We start from the raw sequence: 22,017 nt of genomic DNA, 5'->3' as shown, positions 1-22,017 counted from the left end.
AAAAAATAGAATAGAATGCAGAATAGAATAGAAAATTAGAAGATGAAATAGAAACAGAATAGAATAAAATAGCAATAGCACTAAGACTTATATCCCGCTTTACAGTGCTTTTATAGCCCTGTCTGAGTGATTTACAGAGTCAGCCTCTTGCCCCCAACAATCTGGGTCCTCATTTTATTGCCCTCGGAAGGACGGAAGGCTGAATCAACCTTGAGCTGGACAGGATCGAACTGCTGGCAGTTGGCAGAATTGGCCTACATTACTGAATTCTAACCACTGTGCCACCATGGCTCTAGGAGAGACGATAGATGGATGGCTAGATAGATTAAAAAATGGATGGATGGATGGATGGATGGATGGATAAATACATGGATGGATGGGTGGGTGGGTGGGTGGATGGCTAGATGGATGGCTAGATAGAGGGATAAATACATGGATGGATGGATAGATAGATAAATAGCTAGATGAATGGCTGGATGGATGGATGGATAAATACATGGATGGATGGATAGATGGATGGAGGGAGGGAGGGATAGATAAATACATGGATGGATGGATGGATGGATGGATGGATATATAAACACAGGGATGGATGGATGGATATGTAGATAGAGGGATAGGTGGAGAGGGGTGAGATAGATAGCAACAGCAATTAGACTTATAAACCGCTTCATGGTGTTTTAAAGCCTTCTCTAAGCCTCTTGCTTCTAACAATCTGGGTCCTCATTTTACCGATCTCGGAAGGACGGAAGGATGAGTCGACCTTGGGCTGGTCAGGATCGAACTCCTGGAGTGAGCAGTGAGTTAACCTACTGTACTGCATCCTAATCCCTGCACCACCACGGATCACTGAAGGTAAGGAGGGACTTACCTTCAGACCCGGCTTCCATGGGCACGACAGGATTGATGCTGGCTGCCACGCTGGTGAAAAAGTCTTTGAGGAAAAACAAGGCATCCTAAGGAGGACAAGAAGAGGGTCAACTCGCAACGCATGCCCTGGCCTGCTCTTGAGTTGCCATAGACAAGGGGGGTTGGTGGGAAACTGATGACGCAGCCACAAACAGAAGCACATTCTAGGCATATCTTTCTCAAGGCTGTCTCCGAGGTTACCCACAGCAGCCGGAGAGGGAGTGATCTCTACAGCCTGCAAAAGTGCTCCATTGGAGAATGTGGGAAACAGGGTCCTAACTGGGCTGTGGGGTCAGAGTTGGCTTCACTTGGGTACATGTTGCTCCTTTTTTTTGCATATTAAGTTTTTTAATTTTCCATTTTCATAGCATACAATCACATATATACTATTACAGAGCCAACATATTGTATTATTAAATGTTTACATTAATTTACCTTACCATCAACTCCCCAAAAAACAATTATTGGTTCTTCTGCTCTCCATGCACCATATTTGTACCTTATCCATCACTTTCTTTTCCCTCTCTCCTCTCCCTCCCTACCTTTCTTCCCTCTGTCATCCTTCTCTTCTCTACTTCCCCTTCCTCTCTCCTTATCTCCCTGCTTCCCACTCCTCCTTTCTCCCCCCCCTCTTCTCCCTTCCTCTCTCCTATCCCTCTCTTCTTCCCTTGGACTCCTTTCAGTCTGGATTCAGGCCTGGCTACAGCATGGAAACCGCTTTGGTCGCACTGACCGATGATCCCTGGAGAGCCAGGGATGGAGGTCATCCCTCCATCCTAGTGCTCCTTGACCTCTCAGCGGCCTTCGATACCATCGACCATGGTATCCTTCTGCGACGGTTGCGAGAGGTGGGGGTGGGAGGCACCGTTTTTCGGTGGTTCTCCTCCTACCTCTCGGACAGGTCGCAGTCGGTGTTGGTCGGGGGGCAGAGGTTGACCCCTAGGCCTCTGAAATATGGGGTTCCTCAGGGTTCGGTCCTGTCCCCCCTCCTGTTTAACATTTACATGAAGCCACTGGGTGAGATCATTCGACGGCATGGGATAAAATACCATCAATACGTGGACGATACTCAGTTGTATCTCTCTGCCCCGTGCCAACTCAGTGAAGCGGTTGACGTGATGTGCCAGTGCCTGGAAGCTGTCAGGGTCTGGATGGGGGTTAACAAGCTTGTGCTCAATCCAGACAAGACCGAGTGGCTGTTGTGTTTCCCTCCCAAAAATTTGGTTAGTATTCCATCACTCAGGCTGGGGGGTGAAAATTTACGCCCCTCAGACAGGGCTCGCAACTTGGGAGTTCTCCTGGACCCACAGCTGACTTTAGAACATCATTTGTCGGCTGTGACCAGGGGGGCATTTGCCCAGGTTCGCCTGGTACACCAGTTGCGTCCCTACCTGAACCGGGAGGTACTCGCAACAGTCACTCACGCCCTCATGACTTCAAGACTGGACTACTGCAATGCGCTCTACATGGGGCAGCCCTTGAAGAGTATTCGGAGACTTCAACTTGTCCAGAATGCAGCCGCGCGAGCGATTATGGGTGTACCTCGATACACCCACGTTACACCTATCCTCCACGAGCTGCATTGGCTTCCAATTGGTCTCTGGATACACTTCAAGGTGCTAGTTATCACTTATAAAGCCCTTCATGGTATTGGACCTGGGTACTTGAGAGACCGCCTGCTGCCAATTACCTCCCAAAGACCCATTAGATCGCACAGGGTCGGCCTCCTCCGGGTTCCGTCTACCAGCCAATGTCATCTGGCCACTACCCGGGGGAGAACCTTCTCTGTGGCAGCTCCGGCCCTTTGGAACAAACTCCCCACAGAGATTCGGACCCTCACCTTTCTCCTGGCCTTCCGAAAAGCGGTCAAAACCTGGCTGTGTCGGCAGGCCTGGGGTTGATGAGTTCCCCTCCCCTCTCGACAGGTGTGATTGTTGGCTATCTTAAATGCTTGTCTTGTATTTGTATGTTCCCTTCCCCGCTTGAGTTGTTCGCCGCCCTGAGTCCCTGTAGGGAATAGGGCGGCATATAAATAAAACAAACCTCAAACCTCAACCTTACTTCCCTCCTCTACTTCACGCTGTTCCTCTCATTTACTTGGTGTATTTCAGCTTCTGAGCGAGCTCCATTTTATGTTGATGATATTTATAATTCCTTTCCAATATGCATATTTAATTTTAACATATATCTTCTTTCTTTTTTTTTTAAGAAATAGAACAAAAAAGTATACATATATATATGTATATATAGTCATTGTGCTTTTAAACCCACCCCCTCCCCCAGCCTAGTTTTGGCCGAGATGTAGACCTGGTTACAATTCCCCGCTATTCTCATCACTATATTTATATAATTATACATCCTGACATGCCCGCAATTTGTGATTCTGTCTTTAAATCTCAATAGTTTCCCATTGTGAGTATATATCAGGGTACATGTTGCTCCTAATGAATAACTGGATTTCTTTTGAAGCTTGGCTCGAGGCTATTGATTTAATTAGGGCATCCGTGGGAACCCTGGAAGCGAGCAGAGAAGGGATGAAGGAACATCTTTCTCTCCCTTGGAAGCACCAACTCAGGTGCCTTCAACTCAAGGGGGGACCAGAGAGGAAAAACAACCAAATTCAAAGGTGGACTTCAGCTCAAAAAAGTTCACTTAATGACCAAATTTACAACAGCACTGAAGAAAATGACTTTTTGCAAACTTATGGTGGTTGCAAGGATTTCCCTGCGATCACGGGATTTACTTTTGGATGCTGGTTCACTTTTATGACGGTGGCCGCATCCCAGGGTCATATGATTCCCCTTTGGCGACCTCCTCACCAAACCAAAATCAGTGGGGAAGCCAGATTCACTTAACAACCGTGTTACTAATCGAAGCACTGCAGTGGTTCGCTTTAACCAATGAGGCAAGGAAAGTCGTAAAGTGGGGCAAAATACGCTGAAGAAATGTCTCACTCAGCAACCTAAGTTCTGGGCTCAATTGTGGTCGTAAGTAGAGGACTACCTCTATTTTACATTGACAGAATCTTGCAAGTCTGAAGGTACAATACTCCCCACCACCAAAAAAAAACTCTTTTACAGCCTGAGAAAGTAAGGTGGATCCCTTCTGAGCCTATTTCTCCTCCCATTATGCAGCTCTAGGCTAAGCTGCCTCTTATCTGACTGTTCTCTAAAGCTACAGTGAATATTTCAATTCTGAAAGTACAAAACTCCCACTTGTGTCTTTTACAGCCTGAGAAATTAGAGAGGGTTTCTTCTGAACCTTTTTCCTTGCCTGTTATACAGTTATGGGCTAAGCTGTCTCTTATCTGACTGTTCCCTAAAGCTTCACTAATAGAATCTTTCAATTCTGAAAATACAAATCTTCCACTTGTGTCTTTTACAGCTTGAGAAACTAGGGAGGGTTTCTTCTGAGCCTTTTTCCTTGCCTGTTATACAGTTATGGGCTAAGCTGTCTCTTATCCTACGGTTCCCTAGAGCAGTGTTTCTCAACCTTGGCAACTTGAAGATGTCCGGACTTCAACTCCCAGAATACCCCAGCCAGCATTCGCTGGCTGGGGAATTCTGGGAGTTGAAGTCCGGACATCTTCAAGTTGCCAAGGTTGAGAAACACTGCCCTAGAGCTTCATTCAATCAAGAATGAAGCGCCCTGAGGATGCTGCCATGATTGGGCCATGTGACTTTGCGCCTTTTACAGCCTGAGAAACTAGGGAGGGTTTCTTCTGAGCCTTTTTCCTTGCCTGTTATACAGTTATGGGCTAAGCTGTCTCTTATCCTACGGTTCCCTAGAGCTTCATTCAATCAAGAATGAAGCGCCCTGAGGATGCTGCCATGATTGGGCCATGTGACTTTGCGCCTTTTACAGCCTGAGAAACTAGGGAGGGTTTCTTCTGAGCCTTTTTCTTCGCCCGTTATACAGCTCTGGGCTAACTTGCCCCTTATCTAATTGCTCCCTAGTCAGGATTTCTTGCCCTCTTTTCCTAAGATCTTTCCCACCTACCCTTATCCTTCCCAAGGAGGCCTGGAAAGGTCAGCCTGAGCTGCAAAACTGGAAGAATCCAGACACCCCTCCTCTTCCCGTCTTGGTTTTGCCCAATTCATGTAAAGGAAGGTAGCTTAGTGGCAAGGAGCTAAATTCCTCCACCGTCTCACAACTCCCAACTGAGCTTGTGACCCCCACCAACAGGGAAACGTCCTTTACCTGATCTATGTTGAGTCGGAGAGGCATCAGGGAGACTCTCAGGCAGCACTCGGGACCCCCCACGCCAGCTTCGGGGCAGACATGAAGAGCCTTGATGGTGAGCTAAAACAAAAAAAAATAGGGAAGAAAATTAGAATTGCTGGCTGGGGAATTCTGGGAGTTGAAGTTCACCTATCTTATAGTTGCCAAGGTTGGGAAGCACTGCCCTAAAGACTCCAGGGATTTGAACCTTTTGCAGATGGGCTACTAGCCCAGCCCAGCCTAGCCCAGCTCATAGGGCTGTTGTTGTGGGCAAATTAGGAGGAAGGAGGAGTATTACCGTATTTTTTATAGTATAAGACACACTGGAGTATAAGACGCACCAAGATTTTGAAGAGGCAAAATTTTAAAAAAGGGGGTTAGCACTCTGCAGACCTCCCCAAAACAACCCGTTTTTCGCGAAAACGGGCCCGTTTTTTTGTCAAAAAAAGAGGGGCATGAATTGCCTTTAGGCTTGTAGAGAGATTCTGGGGTGTAGGGGGGGGGGCAAAACCCGGTCCATTTTTCCTCAAAAAAAGGGCATGCATCGCCTTAGGAGGCTTATAGAATGCTTCTGGGGGTTTGGGGGGGGGGGGAGCAAAATTGAGCAAAAAAAAAGGTGACTTCTAGTTTGGTCGTAAACCGACCCTCCGAGCAAACCGGAAGTCCATTTCCGAACTTCCGGTTTGCCCATAGGGCTGTTTTTTTGCGCTCCGGAGGCTTCAGGGAAGCTTCCGGAGGGCTTTCCAGGGAAGGGGGAAGCTCTTTTCGGCCTCCACAGTCTCCTATAAGGCCTCTGGAGCCTGAGGAGGGCAAAAAATGGCTTCAGAAAAGGCTGAACTCAGCTGGCCAGTGTGCGCATGCGCTCTGGCCAGCTGACGGGGCAACACCACGCGTGCCCTGACAAATGGTTCCGTGTGCCACCTGTGGCATGCGTGCCATAGGTTCGCCATCCCGGGCACAGTGTTTCCTGCTTGAGCCGGGGGCAAGACTAGAAGACCTCCGAGGTCCCTTCCAACACTGTTATTCTGTAGCTTTGTACACTAAGCCCAACGCATCTGGTCTGGCCAGAGGCCCAGGGAAGCTTACCACGCCTTGGCTACAACGGGCACATTCCTGCTCCAAAGGGAGATCCGGTCCTTACCATGTTAGAATGGGCCCGCCGGGGCAGGAGCTCGCTGCTGTACAGGTAGAGGAACTTGTTGATCTGTGAGGAGGCCAGGCGGTCTCGGATCTCCAGCTCCTGGACAAGGAACACCTGCCTGGCTAAGGGCTGCTCCTCCGATTCCAGGCACGGCTTCTCGGAGGCTCCAGCCGAGTAGGATTCGTGCTGGAAACTCACCTGAGAGCAGAGAGGAAGAGCGGAGCGTCACTGGCACAGTAAGAGATGTGTACACAGACGACTCCGAGCATCTTCATGACAGGTAGTCCTCGACTTACAACCGCAAGGGAGTCCAGAATTTATGTTGCTACGTGAGAAATTTGTTAAGTGAGCTTTGCCCCCTTTTACAACTTTTCTGGCCACAGTTATTAAGTGAATCGCTGCAGTTGTTGAATTGATTAACACTGTGTCAGGATCAAAAAGTAAATCAGAGTCCGAGGCAAAGTATTGCTCAAAGTTCCAATTGATGAAGAGAGCCATGTTGGCCCATCTGGGGAAACCCGAATCTGAAAGCTTCCCGGTTTTCCCCACCCAGTTGAAAGTTCAGGATCCTGCCCCCCCTCACCCACAAGTCCATCCCATGGTCCCATCTTCCACTGCCACGCTGGCAGCTTCCACCCATCCAGTTCTGGCCAGGTGCAGAGACAAAGGATGACCTTGGCTTTCTAGAAAGAATGTTGTTATGGCTACATATCATCTAACACCGTACAACCCCCCCTCCCGTTTTCCCATAATAGAAAATGCATAGTAGAATAATAGAAAGTGTGGCAGGCCAAAGACCCACAAGAAAAGATGGCTGCAGGCCTGACACACTGTTGTTAAGTGAATCCGGCTTCAGCCATTGACCTGGCTTGTTGGAATGCTGCAAAAGCGGATCACGTGACCCCTGGACACCATCATAAATATGAGTCAGTTACCAAGCATCAGACTTTTGATCACCTGACCAAGAGGATGCTGCAATGGTCATAACTGTGAAAAACAATTGTATGTCAAATTTTTCAGTGTCGTTGTAACTTTGAACAGTCACTCAATGAACTGTTGCAAATTGAGGACTACCTGTACAGTTTATCCTCGATTTACAACTGTTCATTTAGTGACTGTTTAAGTTACAACAGCACTGTCCTCACATGTACGACCATGGAAGCATCCTCACGGTCAAATGATAAAATTGGGGCTCTTGGCAACCAGTCCCTGACTTATGACCACAAAAAGGACTAGAAAATTCATTATTAAGCAAATAATAATAATAATAATAATAATCAAGCATGGAGAAGTAAAAACTATTGTCAGGCGAGAGTACACCAACAGAGTTAGGAAAATTTTGAAATCTAAATTGAATGGTGGAAATACAATCAAGGCCATAAATACCTGGGCAATACCAGTTATAAGATACACAGCTGGTATAGTTAAGTGGACACAAGCTGATTTGGACCTTTTGGACCGAAAAACCAGGAAACTAATGACAATGCACTACAGTTTACATCCACGTGGTGATACTGATAGACTGTATCTGCCCCGAAAATCAGGTGGCAGAGGATTATTACCAGTGAAGCAAACAGTTGAAGAAGAAAAACATGCACTGGCTGATTATTTAAAAGAAAGTCAAGAACATCTATTAATCGAAGTAAAGAACAAAAATCTACTGAAGGCCCAACAGACGAAACAAGAATACAGAAAAGATGTGATAAAATCAAGAATGGAGAGTTGGCAGAACAAAGCACTGCATGGCCAATTTCTGGAAAAAATAAAAGATAAAGTGGACAGTGAACAAACTTGGTTATGGTTAACAACAGGTACATTAAAGAAAGAAACAGAGTCACTAATCCTGGCTGCGCAAGAACAAGCTATCCGCACAAATGCCATTAAGGCCAAAATTGAAAAATCCTCTGATGATGCCAAATGCAGACTTTGCAAAGAAGCTGATGAAACTGTTGATCACATACTCAGCTGCTGTAAAAAAATCGCGCAGACTGATTATAAATTACGGCACAATTCAGTAGCACAAATGATCCATTGGAATTTGTGCAAAAATTATAATATTAAAACAGCAACAAACTGGTGGGAACATCAGCCTGAAAAAGTCACCGAAAATCAGATGGTCAAGATCTTGTGGGATTTCCGTATACAAACCGACAAAATACTGGCGCATAATACACCAGACATCACACTGGTTGAGAAAAATAAGGTCACAATCATAGACATCGCAATACCAGGTGATAGCAGGGTCGCCGAGAAGGAACATGAAAAAATCGCAAGATACCAGGACTTAAAAATCGAAATTCAACGACTATGGCACAAACCAGCAGTGATAATTCCAGTGGTAATTGGCACACTGGGTGCTATTCCAAAAGCACTGGAATTACATTTAAAACAGTTAAAAATTGACAAAATCACCATCAGTCAAATGCAAAAAGCCGCACTGCTTGGATCTGCACGCATATTACGAAAATACCTTACGAAGTCCTAGGCCCCTGGGTGGGGCCCGACTAGTAACCAATGCCAAATCCGGCAAAACAACTGGCCGCTGTGATACAATTGTATAATAATAATAATAATAATAATAATAATAATAATAATAATAATAATAATAATAATAATAATAATAATAATACACTTCTCTTAATTCTATTCTCTCCTTTCTATCTTTCATCTCTCCTCTTGCTTTGCTTTTCTCATCTCTTTTCTCTCTCCCCTCTCCTTCTCTTTTCTTTCTTGCTCCTTTCTTTTTTTCTTCTCTTTTTTTCTATTCTCTATCATTTCTCTTCTCTTGCTTTTCTTTCTCTCGGTGGTCACTCTGACGGAGCGCAGGAGTTCATGGCTTCCATGACAACCATGGGCTTGACCCAAGTAATCCGAGGACCGACCCACTCAGCGGGTCACACGCTTGACCTCGTATTCCTCTCGGAGCAGTGGAACTGTGACCTTGGTCTGAGGGGTAGTGAGATCTTGCCCCTGTCATGGTCAGACCACTACCTATTGAGGCTTGACTTTCGGAGACCAAACCCCCACTGTAGGGAGGAGGAGCCGACCAGGTGGTTCCGCCCCAGGCGACTTATGGACCCTTTGGGGTTCCAGACGGAACTTGGGGTTATTCCTGATACCCTCGCCCGCAGTCCAGCGGAGACTCTGGTTGCTGCCTGGAACTTGGCAGCGACGAAGTCTCTTAACCGGATTGCGCCTCTACGGCCGCTCCGAGGCAGTGGATCCCGGAGGGCTCCTTGGTTTACTGAGGAACTCCAGGAGAGGAAGCGCCAAAGGAGACCCCTAGAGCACTTATGGAGGTCCAGTAAATCCGAACCGAACCGAGCACGTTTAACAACCTGCACCAGAGAGTACATTCGAGCAATTAGGACGGCTAAGAGAACATACATTGCCTCTCTGGTTGTGTCTGCTGAGTCACGCCCAGCCGCCCTGTTTAGGATAACCCGTTCCCTCCTAAATAGGAGGGATACGGGCGATCCGCTGCAGGGCAGGGCTGAGGATTACGTCCAATTCCTCACAGACAAGGTTGCTCGGTTCCAGGCGGACCTGGACTCCAATTCTGCAGAACCAGCCGAGGCACTAAGGGATGATCTGGTAAGCCATCGCTGGGTTGAGTTTCAGGCTGTTACCCCTGAGGATGTGGACAAGGCGATGAGAGCTGTAGGAGCCTCCACATGTGTGCTGGACCCGTGCCCCTCCTGGCTGGTTGTAAACAGCAGAGAGGTGACACGAGGCTGGATCCAGGCGGTTGTTACCGCCTCTCTACGGGAGGGGGTCTTTCCCCCCGCTTTAAAGGCGGCGGTGGTGAGACCCCTCCTGAAGAAACCATCCTTGGATCCAGCTGTTTTAAATAACTATCGTCCGGTCTCCAACCTCCCCTTTGTGGGGGAGGTTGTTGAGAAGGTGGTGGCCTTTCAGCTCCAGCGGTCCTTGGAGGAAGCCAGTTATCTCGATCCTTTCCAGTCAGGCTTCAGACCTGGCTGCAGCACAGAAACCGCTTTGGTCGCGTTGACCGATGACCTCTGGAGAGCCAGGGATGGAGGCCATGCCTCCATCCTGGTGCTCCTTGACCTCTCAGCGGCTTTCAATACAATTGACCATGGTATCCTTCTGCGACGACTGCGGGAGGTGGGGGTGGGAGGCGCTGTTTTACAGTGGTTCTCCTCTTACCTCTCGGACAGGTCGCAGTCGGTGTTAGTTGGGGAGCAGAGATCGACCCCTAGGCCCCTAACGTATGGGGTGCCGCAGGGTTCGGTCCTGTCCCCCCTTCTTTTCAACATCTACATGAAACCGCTGGGTGAGATCATTCAACGGCACGGGATAAAATATCACCAATATGCGGACGATACTCAGTTGTATCTGTCCGCCCCGTGCCAACTCAATGAAGCGATGGACGTGATGAGCCAGGGTCTGGAGGCTGTTAAAGACTGGATGGGGATCAACAAGCTTGTGCTCAATCCAGAAAAGACCGAGTGGCTGCTGTGTTTCCCTCCCGCGAATTGGCCAAGTGTTCCATCTCTCAGGCTGGGGGGTCAAATTTTACGCCGCTCAGACAGGGTTCGCAACTTGGGAGTCCTCCTGGACCCACAGCTGACCTTCGAACATCATTTGTCAGCTGTGACCAGGGGGGCATTTGCCCAGGTTCGCCTGGTACACCAGTTGCGTCCCCACCTGAACCGGGAGGCCCTCACAACAGTCACTCGGGCCCTTGTGACCTCTAGGCTGGAATACTGCAATGTGCTCTACATGGGGCTGCCCTTCAAGAGCATTCGGCGGCTTCAGCTCGCTCAGAATGCGGCCGCGTGAGCGATTGTGGGTGCACCTCGCTTCACCCACGTAACACCTATCCTCCGCGAGCTGCACTGGCTGCCTGTTGATCTCCGGGTGCGCTTCAAGGTGCTACTTATCACCTACAAAGCCCTTCATGGTAGTGGGCCTGGGTACTTGAGAGACCGCCTACTGCCAATTACCTCCACTAGACCGATATGATCGCATCGATTAGGCCTCCTCCGAATTCCATCTTCCAGCCAGTGCAGACTGGCAACTACCCGGAGGAGAGCCTTCTCGGTGGCTGCTCCGACCCTCTGGAACGAACTCCCCGTGGAGATTCGGACCCTCACCACCCTCCAGTCCTACCACGCCGCTTTAAAGATCTGGCTGTCCCGGCTGGCCTGGGGTTAAAATTCTAACCCCACCCGAATTGTGTGACTGTTGTGCTCTCTTTTAATATGTTGTATTGTCTCCATGTTGGAATATTGTTTGTCTTCCCCCTCCCCCCTTTTCGAACTGTGAGCTGCCCTGAGTCCCCCCAGGGAAAAGGGCGGCATACAAATAAAGAGAAAACTAAACTAAACTAAATCTCTCCTCTTTTCTCTTTCCTCTGTCTCTTTTCCTTGCTCCCTTCTCTCCTTTTTTCCCCCTCTCATCTTTTTTCTATTCTCTGTATTCCTTCTCTTCTGTTGCTTTTCTTTCTCTCTTCTCATCTCCTTTCTCTCTCTCCTCTCTCTCTCCTTCTCTTCTCTTTGCTCTTATGTTATATATTCTCTTCTTTTTCTCCTTTTCTTCTCTTTTCTATTGTCTCTTCTCTCGTCTTTCCTTTTCTTTTCTCTCTCTTTTCTCCCCTCCTCTTCCCTTCCCTTCCCTCTTCCCCACTGATAAATATTGGGCTCCAGCCTGTCTCTTCTGGCTGCCTCCAAACTGACCCCCCAATCAAGGCTGCTTGGGAACCATACATTCCCCCCCAGGCCCCTGCAGAGGAGGCCTTGCCCGCCTCACCTTTGTAAGCTGGATTTCCATCAGCAGGTCGTGGATGCGGCCAGGGCCACCTTGAGCCCGCCAGGAGCTCTGGGGTCGGCTGGACATCGAAGACCGAGAGGGGGAGAAACGGGTACTGGGAAGGCTTGATTTCGTCCTGAAATTGGGAAAAAGTGATGATCGGGTATCGGTTATTATTAACACCACCACCACCCGCCCCAAGATCTGGCCAATCTTTCGCCAGCATTAGGGAATTTCATCCACATCAGCATTTTCAAAGTTGGCAGCTATACCATGGGTGGACCTCAACTCCCAGAATTCTCCACCGTTGCCGACTCTGGAATTCCGGGTGTTGAAGTCCACCCATCTTATACAGGCAAGTCCTCGACTTATGACCACAATGAAGCCCAACATTTCTGTTGCTAAGGGAGACATTCGTTAAGCAAATTTCACCCCGTGCTACTTTTCTTGCCACCGTTGCTAAGTGAATCGCTGAAGTCCTTCAGTGAGCAACACGGCCATTAAGTGAATCCAGCTTTTCCCCCCTTGACTTCCCTGGTCAGAAGGTCGCAAAAGGAGATCACGTGACACACACACCCCCAGGACGCCACGACGGTTATAAATACAATTCCGTTGCCAAGTGGCTAAATTTTAATCGTCTGATCATGGGGACACCACAAAAACAGTCATAAATACGAGCCAGTTGCCAAAGCATCCCAATTTTCATCTCTGGGGATTCTGCAATGGTCGTTAAGTGTGGGGAAAAAGGACATGCATCACTTTTTTCAGTGCTGTTGTAACTTGGAGCAGTTGCTCAATGACCTGTTGGAAGTCGAGGACTAGCGGTAGCTGAGAAACACCCATTCACATAAAAAGGAGACCTTTTTCTCCAACTTAGCTCAGAAATGTGTCGAACGAAAGCAGGGAGCAAATCCCGGGAGGAAAGAGTTACCTGGGGGAATGCAGGTGTCCAGAAGGGGACCGCCCTGGCCCAAAATCTCTGCCCCCGTAGAGATGCCAGACCACCGAAATTTCCCGCATCACGACTCGGCTCTCTGGCACAGGGAAGTGGGAGGGGGCCTTCAATAAATCCGTGCTGCCCAGGGGCCGGGAGAAGTGGCCCTCCTGGATGTGGACGGGGCCCTCCAAGAGCTTGGTCACCACCGGCTCCCCATCCCGAGGCTGCAGAGACAGAAGAGAGGATTTCCCAAGAGGATCCAGGGGACACAAAAAGGTGCCCCTTTAAAAAAAAATGGAGCTGGGAAACATGGGCACCGCATCCATGTCCGGCTGAAACTGGTCAACTTTGGGGGGAGGAGGAGAACCAGTTTTGGATGAAGGGGAGTGCTTGATTGGCCAAATTGAGAAACAATGGGGGCTCGCATCTCCCAGGAACAGGAATAGGAACAGAACAGTATAGAAAATATGGGATGGGATAGAATGGAACAGGAACAGGATTAGAATGATTAGAATTAGAATTATGGGAATTGGGATAGTCCTATTTTACTCCACTTCACTCCACTCTCTATTCTCTATTCTATTGCTATTGCTATTCTATTCCATTCCCTATTCTATTGCTATTCTATTTGACTCCATTCCATTCCATTCCATTCCCTATTCCAGTGTTTCTCAACCTTGGCAACTTGAAGATGTCCGGACTTCAACTCCCAGAATTCCCCAGCCAGCGAATGCTGGCTGGGGAATTCTGGGAGTTGTAGTCCGGACATCTTCAAGTTGCCAAGGTTGAGAAACACTGCCCTATTCTATTGCTATTCTATTGCTATTCGATTCTATTCCATTCCATTCCCTATTCTATTGCTATTGTTATTCTATCGCTATTCTATTCCATTCCATCCCATATTCTATTCCATTCTATTCCACATTCTTTTCCATTCCATTCTGCATTCGATTCAATTCCATTCTATTCCATTCCATATTCTCTTCCGTATTGTGCTGACTCTGCCATAACTTTTCTCAGAAGATTCCCGCTGCAACCTTAGGAGGAGACCCCAAAGGCCAATCCTTACCGGAATGCCCGTTCCCGGAGCATCCAAAATGCAGAACCCATCCGTGGCTTCGCTCTCCCCTTCGCTGTCCTCCGAAGGGCTGAAATCGAGACCTTCGCCCACTGGGGTCCCTGGGGGTGGCGGGGCCTTCCCTTGGCCTGCCGCTCCGTTTTCACCGGGGAAAAGATATACCGAGATCGGCGAAGGCTGCCGCCTCATCCCACCGTCTCCTGGGAAAGAGCATTTGGAAGAGGATTGAGCAGCTGCGTTCACACAAATTGCAATCTCTATGACAGGAAGCACCCCAAATCCCCAGAATGGGGAGCTAGGCTTGGAAATCCTAAGTTGCAAAACTCTTTTTGGCAACGTTGCAAACTCCAGGAGGCTGGACTAGAAGACCTCCAAGGTCCCTTCAACCATTATTTTATTTATTTTATTTCATATTATGTGGTTAATCTTTGGTGAGATTCACAGCCTTTGGGGCTGATTGGTAGCTCAACTGCTCGAGTCCTAACCAAGGACCTAGAAATTGTTAAGGTAACATCGGAGGATATAAGCTGTTCCAAGTAGGGTGGTTTTTTGTAGAATCAGAATGTTCAAGTCAGGTAAATTTAGAATTTCCAAATAGCGAGGGAGCCCTTTGGGTATTGCTCCAAGGGCTCCAATTACAATCGGGACAACAAACGATTTCTTTTTCCACAGTCGCTCAACTTCAATTTGCAAGTCCTGCTACTTTGTGATTTTTTTCTTGCTGTTTATCTTCAATTCGTGCATCTCCAGGTATTGCAATGTCAATGAACCATACTTCTTTCTTTTCAACTATTGTTATGTTGGGTGTGTTGTGGGCCAAGTGCCTGTCAGTCTGGATTCTGAAGTCCCACAAGATCTTGACTTTCTCATTCTCTAAAACCTTCTCAATCTGATGTTCCCAGTGGTTTTTGCTGTACTCAAATCCAAACTTTTGGCACAATTTCCAGTGAATGATCTTAGCAACGCGGTCATGGCGTTGTAGGTAATCAGTTTGTGAAATTTTGCTGCACCCACTGATTATATAATTATTATAATTATAATTATTGTTGTTGTTATTTTATTTTATTTATTCTATTTTTATTATTTTATTATTTTATTTTATTTTATTTATTCTATTTTATTTTATTATTTTTCCTTGGGTGATATCTAAGTGCAGAGTTCCAGAAGCAAATGATTACTGAAATTTGATAAAAGCAATTTAAAATGGAATTGGAATAAAACGCGATTTAAAAAGAAATTGGAATAAAATTCAATCTTTTGAGCTATAGATGAAATACAATAAAATTATATTTTGATGTCACCCCTGCAACCTACCCCAATCAGTCCCACATATGCCGATCTCAACCGAACCATTTTGCTTAAGTACTGTGCCATGTTAAATGTTATTTTCAGATTCTGGCCACACATAAGGTATCTGTCAGGCCTGCAGCCATCTTTTCTTGTGGGTCTTTGGCCTGCCACACTTTCTATTATTCTACTATGCATTTTCTATTATGGGAAAACGGGAGGGGGGGTTGTACGGAGTTAGATGCTATGTAGCCATAACAACATTCTTTCTAGAAAGCCAAGGTCAACCTTTGTCTCTGCACCTGACTGGATCTGGATGGGTGAAAGCTGCCAGTGTGGCAGTGGGAGATGGGACCATGGGATGGACTTGTGGGTGTGGGGGGCAGGATCCTGAACTTTCAACTGGGTGGCGAAAACTGGGAAGCTTTCAGATTCAGGTTTCCCCAGATGGGTCAACATGGCTCTCTTCATAAATTGGAACTTTGAGGAAGCCTTGGACTCTGATTTAATTTTGGGTGCTGTTTGGAACCCTGAAAGTAAGATGTTTTGATATGGGGATCCCAATTGGTCCTTCATTTGGTATATGGACCAAGGTACCTTCTTGGCCTTTTGGCTAAGATCAAGTGTAGTAGTCTTCATTGTTCAACCCCCCCCCACAGGTGGAAAGGCCACTGGTGTTGCGAAGTGTCATTCGAAGACAAGCTAGAACGTGTCCCTCCCTGCCCCTCCCCAATCTCACCGGTCATTTCCTGGCATCCACGCTCGGTATCCATGAGGGCGTCTGTGAGGTCTCGCTGGTTGATGGCCGCCGTCTCAGCTGGGGGACAGGTGGGCAGAGAAGCTGGGCTCTCGGACAACTAGCAGAGCACAAAAAGGTGACACTTAAAGCACGTACTCTGGGATAGCAATTATAAATTGACAATGGCAACTACCGTATTTTTCAGACTATAAGATGCAGTGGTGTATAAGACGCACCAAGATTTCAAAGAGGTAAGTAAGAAAAAAATGGTTTTTGTCCTCCCCAGCCCCCAGGAGCACTCTGCAGGCTTCAACAGGGCTGGGGGAAGGCAAAAATGCCCCCGTTTTTACAAAAACAGGTGGAAAATGGGCCGTTTTTTTGCAAAAATGGGGGCATTTTTGCCTTACCTACCTACTGTATTTCTCTCTCTTTCTCTCCCTCTCTATCCCTCTATCTACCTACCTACTTTTTTAAAAAATTGCCTCTTTAAAACCTGGGTGCATCTTATACTCTCTGGTGCATCTTATACTCTGAAAAATACGATATATCCATTACATAGGGGCAGGTAGTCAGATTACCTGTTTGTTGGTCCTGTCTTTTATATAATTACTAATCATACAAATACATATCCGATTTATGCCTATCACACATTCTTACTACCATATTTTCCAATTCTTAACTTATCTGTGTTTTTCTGTCCCGGCCTTTTTCCCTTGTTTCTAACCATAGGTACCATTTGTCCCAGACTTCGTGATATTCCCTTGTCTTTGAGCTCTAGTCAGGCTCAGTCGTGGGTTTCGGACGATACAGTATGGGGGTACCGGTGGCAGCTGGGAGCAGTGGCCACCATACCGGAACAGTGACTTGTTGGGCTCACCCAGCTGCCTGCATTCCTTACTGCTTTTTGAGTGAAAGGGGCCAATTGTGCACGTGTGCACAGCGTACGACGCCTGTGCGACCTCCAGTGAGCAGCTGGGGCGTCGCAGGGCGGTGGCCTGCGCATGTGCATGTGCCCGAGGTGGACGCTTGGCCCTGATGCAGCGTACCAGTTGCGATGGGATCCGGAACCCACCACTGCCAGACAACACACTGTTCACAAAGCACTTATGCGTGTATAAGAAAAAAAGAAAAAAAAGTATAAATAAATACAGTGTACGCCAAGCGATGGGACAGTGATTATTTGAGACCAGTTTCTTCCAACTCAACAGGAATTCCTTTCAACCTTGGTCACATGCAGGAAGTCTTCCACATATGACCACAATTGTGCCCAAAATCTCTATTGCTAAGTGAGATAGTTGTTAAGTGAATTTTGTCCCATGTGTCAACCTTCCTTGCTGCAGTTGTTAAATTAGCAATTCGGTTGTTAAGCGAATCTGGACTTGGTTGGTCAGAAGGTCAGAAAAGAGGATCACATCCCACACACACACACAAACACACACACTTGGACACTGCGACCGTCATAAATGTGAGCCAGTTGGCAAGCTTCTGGATTTTGGTCACGCAACCATAAGGATCGTAAGTATGAAAAATGGTCATAAGTCTCTTCTTTCAGTGTTAACTTCAAATGATCACTAAACAAACTGTTGTAAATCGAGGACTAGATGTTCCAACGTGGCTCTCTTAATAAATTGGAACTTTGAGGAATCCTTTGCCTCGGACCAGTTGTGGGATGCTCCTACTGCCACTACTGGTACGCTGCCTGTGGTCCGTTCGTGCACGGGTCGGACATGCGCTGCGCATGCATGCACACTCCACTGCCCCTACGACACCCAGCTGCTCGTTAGAGGTCGCCCAGGCGCCGTACACTGTGCGTGCATGCACAATTGGCCCGGTTGCTTCAAAAACAGGTATGGAACGTGGGCAGGCGGGTGGGCCAAACGAAGCACTGTACCAGTACGGTGGCCGCTGCTCCTGACTACTACTGGTACGGCCGTACCGGGCCGTACCGGCTGGAACTCACCACTGCCTCAGACTCTGATTTAATTTTGGATGCTATTTGGAACCCCAACCCCTGCTTAGCAGCAGAAATTCTGGGCCCAATTATGGTCGTACATTGAGGACGCAAACTTAGTCAGAGAGTCCCACCCACCCACCCCTTTGGACTCACCTGCACCTTCTGCCCCGCAATCTCAGTGGGGCTGTCGTGCCGAGGGGGTGGGTGCTGGTCCCCTTTGTTGACCACGTACTGGATGAGGTTGGCAAGGGCGGCACAAGAGTCAGCGCAGGTGTGGATGTGCACCACGTTGTTGGAGCAGCGGAGCTCGAAGAGGGGCCGGGTCTGCCCCAGGGGGAGGAGGGGGGGGGGAGAGACAAACAGAAGGCAAGTCACTTTGACAGCAGGGAGCCCCAGATTTCCACCAAACAGTTCAGATGGTGTTGCTGGACCTTGGAGATTTGGAAAATGTGTGGACTTCAATTCCCAGAATACCAGAATCTGGAAACATGCTGGCTAGGGGATTCTGGGAGTTGAAGTCCTCCCATCTTAAAGCATGCTGGCTGGGGAATTCTGGGAGTTGAAGTCTACCCCTCTTAAAGGACACTGGCTGGGGAATTCTGGGAGTTGAAGTCCATCCTTACCAGAGGGAGCCCCCTTGTGGAATACTGTGAAGTCATTATCATGGCAACTCCATGGTATCTTGATGGGATGGGATGGGATGGGATGGATAGAGATAGATAGATAGATAGATAGATAGATAGATAGATAGATAGATAGATAGATAGATAGATAGATAGATAGATAGATAGATAGATAGAGGTGGGTGGGTGGGTGGGTGGACGGACAGACAGACAGACAGACAGACAGATGATAGATAGATATAGAGGATGGATGGATGGATGGATGGATGGATGGATGGATGGATGGATAGAAGAATTGAAGAGAGAAAAATATTGGGGAGACAAAGTCGAGTAAGGCACCCCTGGAGCCCATGAGCCCCACATTGGCAATGCAGCCTCTAGGGACCTACCAGTTTGCCAGTGGTTGCTCCTTTCCACGTAGTGATGACCAGTTCCAAGAGATCTACTTCTACCACGCAAACATAATCTGGGCCGAGAGAAAAGACAAAACTGGAACTTGGTAAGTAAGAAACATGACGGAGGAAGGCGTGGGCAAGTCCTGGAACTTCCAGTTTGCAGGCAGTTCCTCGGCTTATGACTGTAAGTGAGACCACAATTATGGTCATTAAGTCATGGCGGTGGATAAAAAGATCGCCACATGATAGCGCCCAATTTTGTGACCTGTTTTGCAGTGGTTGTTAAGCGAACTTTGTAGATCAGGGTGTATAACCTTGGCAGCTTTAAGATTGGCCGCTGGGAAAATCTGGGAGTTGAAGTCCATCAATCTTAAAAGTAAACCCCCTGCTATAGAACTTAAGCAAATCTCCTGTTTGCAAAAGGCTTTTTTTTTTTTGCTGGAAACTGGGAAAAATTGTAACTTAATGACTTTAGGGACTGTAATAAAAACGTAACAGGAGTAAAAATAATATCAAAAATAGAGAGTCGTCTGAGCTGAGCCATCTCTAACAGATTAACAGAGTCGGAAGGGACTTTGTGAGTCATCTAGTCCAGCCCCTCCTTCTGCCCAAGCAGGAGACCCTGCACCCTTTCTGACAGAGGGCAGTCCTGTCTTTTCTTGAAAGCCTCCAGGGATGAAGCTCCCACAACTTCCAAAGGCAACTTCTGTTCCATGGGTTGATTGTTCTTCTTCCTTATTTCCAGGTTGAATCTCTCCTTGGTCAGTTTCCATCCATTCTTCCTTCTCTGGCCTTTGGGGGCTTTGGAGAATAGCTTGACCCCCTTCCTCCTCTCTGGGGCAGCCCCTCAAATATTGGAAGATGCTCTCCTGTCTCCCCTGGTTCTTCTCTTCCCTAGACTGGCCAGGCCCAGTTCCTGCAACCGTTCATCGTCTGTTTTAGCCTCCAGTCCCCCCATCATCCTGGTTGCTCTTCTCTGCACTCTTTCTAGAGTCTCAACCTCTTTTTATAATGTGGTGACCAAAACTGGATCCAGTACTCTAGGTATGGCCTTACTAAGGCTTTATAACCTGCTATAATTATATAATGTATTATCTCTCCTGTTTTAAGGCTGATGGCTACCAACCTTTTTCACAAAAGCCATGGCATTTGCCCAGGAAAATTTCCATGGGGGGGGGGGGGCAGGCGGGGAGGGGGATAAGAGGGGAGTACCTTTATTTAGGTCACCGGTCTCTGTGTCACACTTGTTGGAGAGGAACAGCGTGGAGTTATCCAAAATGAACCTAGCGGGAGAATAAACAGGTTCGGTTTTAGGATCCACTTGAGCTGTTTTAAAAATTGAGCACCCGTACATTTTTAATTCCCCGTTAAATATGTTTGCTGCCCATCTCTTACAGGTGAGATTGTTGAGAATCCAGCAAGGGGGGAAAGATTCCTTTCCCTCCAGTTCTTATTGGTTCCCGACTCTAGGGCGCAATGCTCATCTCCGTTTCGAAGCCAGAGTCAGAGCTGTCAGATGATGTCTCCGTGGTCATATGGCCAGCATGACTAAACGCCGCTGTTCCCTTCCCAGCAAAGGTGGTCCCTATTTTTCTACTTGCATTGTTTTACGTGCTTTCGAACTCCTAACTTGGCAGAAGCTTGGTCAAGTCACAGGAACTCACTCCGTTACGCGGCGCTAGGGATTCGAACCACCAAACTGCCGACCTTTCTCATCAACAAGCTCAGCGTCTTAGTCACTGAGCCACCCATTTCTCAATTCTTGGGGGAAAAGGAAATCCATGCGGAATCCAACAGGTGCAACATGCCGACAGTTACAAACAGGCGCACCCACCCTAGATTCGATGCGTCTTTCCTGGCGTGCATGCGGGTTTTTAAATTTGTCTGCAAAGGAGGAGGAAATGGGCAGCTGGCTCCCTGCATTCTAGCCCCAAATCCGCCTCTTTTTTCCCTGGGGCTCAGCTTCCTTGAGACCCCTTCTGTTACACACACACACACACACACCAAGAGATTTGGAGGGCTCAGCGCCACAACTCACCGAAGGAGGAAGACCGAGGTGTCCACAATGATGTTACTGGAGAGGGTGAAGGTCTCCGCCGTGATGAGAACCCGGAGGGGTAAGTAGAGAGGCCTGTGAAGAAGAAAGCGAAGGTCAGCCTTGGGGCAATGTTCCTCAATCTTACAATCACATTTTTATTTTTTATATTCTTTATACGTGGTGTGAATGGTATCATACATTTCAGTACACATAAACATACCGTATTTTTCGGAGTATAAGATGCTCCAAAGTATAAGGCGCACCTAGATTTGGGGGAGGAAAACAAGGGAAAAATATCTGCCTCTCAACAATTTGCCTCCTTGCAACAAACAGCAAACAGCACAAGCGATATACACTGTTTGTAGTGTTACATTTCAGACTATACTTGTACAGAAGCTGTTAAAATTGATGTGGCTTTCTGGAAGTAGAGTCATTCTCTGCTATTTAAAGGAAGATACAATAGCATTGAGCCTCTCTTCAGATCGAGCATTTATTTTAAAAAGCTGCTTCATTTTGTTAAGTTGTCTAGAGCAATAATAAAGCAGTCTTTCAAAAATAAGTCTAATAATTTGAACATTCTAGAGCAGCGATGGCGAACTTTTTTTTGTCTTGCGTGCCATAAGTGGGGGGAGTGCAGGGGGGTCGTGCGCAGGCGTGCCGCACCCATAATGACACACACCCACCCCAGCGCGCATGTGTGCATGACAGGCAACCCCCCCCCATTTTTTGCATGCTTTTTTTCGCCCTCCCCAGGCTCCAGAGGCTTTATAGGAGCCTGGGGAGGGCGAAAACAGCCTCCCCCGCCCTCCCAGAGGCCTTCCGGAGGCTTCAGGAGCTTTCCTGAAGCTTCCGGAGGGGGAAAAAACGACCCTACAAGCAAACCGGAAGTCACAAACCCCAAAGAGAAGATCCAGCTAGAA

The 22,017-nt window shown here is 47.6% G+C and overlaps 1 protein-coding gene across 3 annotated transcripts in view; it reads right to left on the bottom strand.

The window, feature by feature from the left end:
- The window catches only part of ATG2A (autophagy related 2A), an 86,927-nt gene that overhangs the window by 17,405 nt on the left and 47,505 nt on the right, over positions 1–22,017 (bottom strand). For all 3 annotated transcript variants that reach the window (XM_087705393.1, XM_087705394.1, XM_087705395.1), the window contains 11 exons: positions 21,098–21,190; positions 20,272–20,342; positions 19,054–19,130; positions 18,195–18,365; positions 16,088–16,205; positions 14,053–14,261; positions 12,978–13,207; positions 12,047–12,182; positions 6,272–6,469; positions 5,110–5,211; positions 872–956 (listed from right to left, as the gene is read on the bottom strand). In XM_087705393.1, the coding sequence (XP_087561519.1) occupies positions 872–956; positions 5,110–5,211; positions 6,272–6,469; positions 12,047–12,182; positions 12,978–13,207; positions 14,053–14,261; positions 16,088–16,205; positions 18,195–18,365; positions 19,054–19,130; positions 20,272–20,342; positions 21,098–21,190 (1,490 nt within the window). The remainder of the gene's footprint in view (positions 1–871; positions 957–5,109; positions 5,212–6,271; positions 6,470–12,046; positions 12,183–12,977; positions 13,208–14,052; positions 14,262–16,087; positions 16,206–18,194; positions 18,366–19,053; positions 19,131–20,271; positions 20,343–21,097; positions 21,191–22,017) is intronic.

The sequence above is a fragment of the Thamnophis sirtalis genome, unplaced genomic scaffold (genome assembly GCF_051295495.1).
Source record: "Thamnophis sirtalis isolate CommonGarterSnake01/CBP01778 unplaced genomic scaffold, rThaSir2_p1.2 scaffold_2, whole genome shotgun sequence".
Taxonomy (NCBI): Eukaryota; Metazoa; Chordata; class Lepidosauria; order Squamata; family Natricidae; genus Thamnophis; species Thamnophis sirtalis.
The sequence above is the reverse complement of the archived record's forward strand: the minus strand, read 5'-3'. Positions and strand labels throughout refer to the sequence as shown.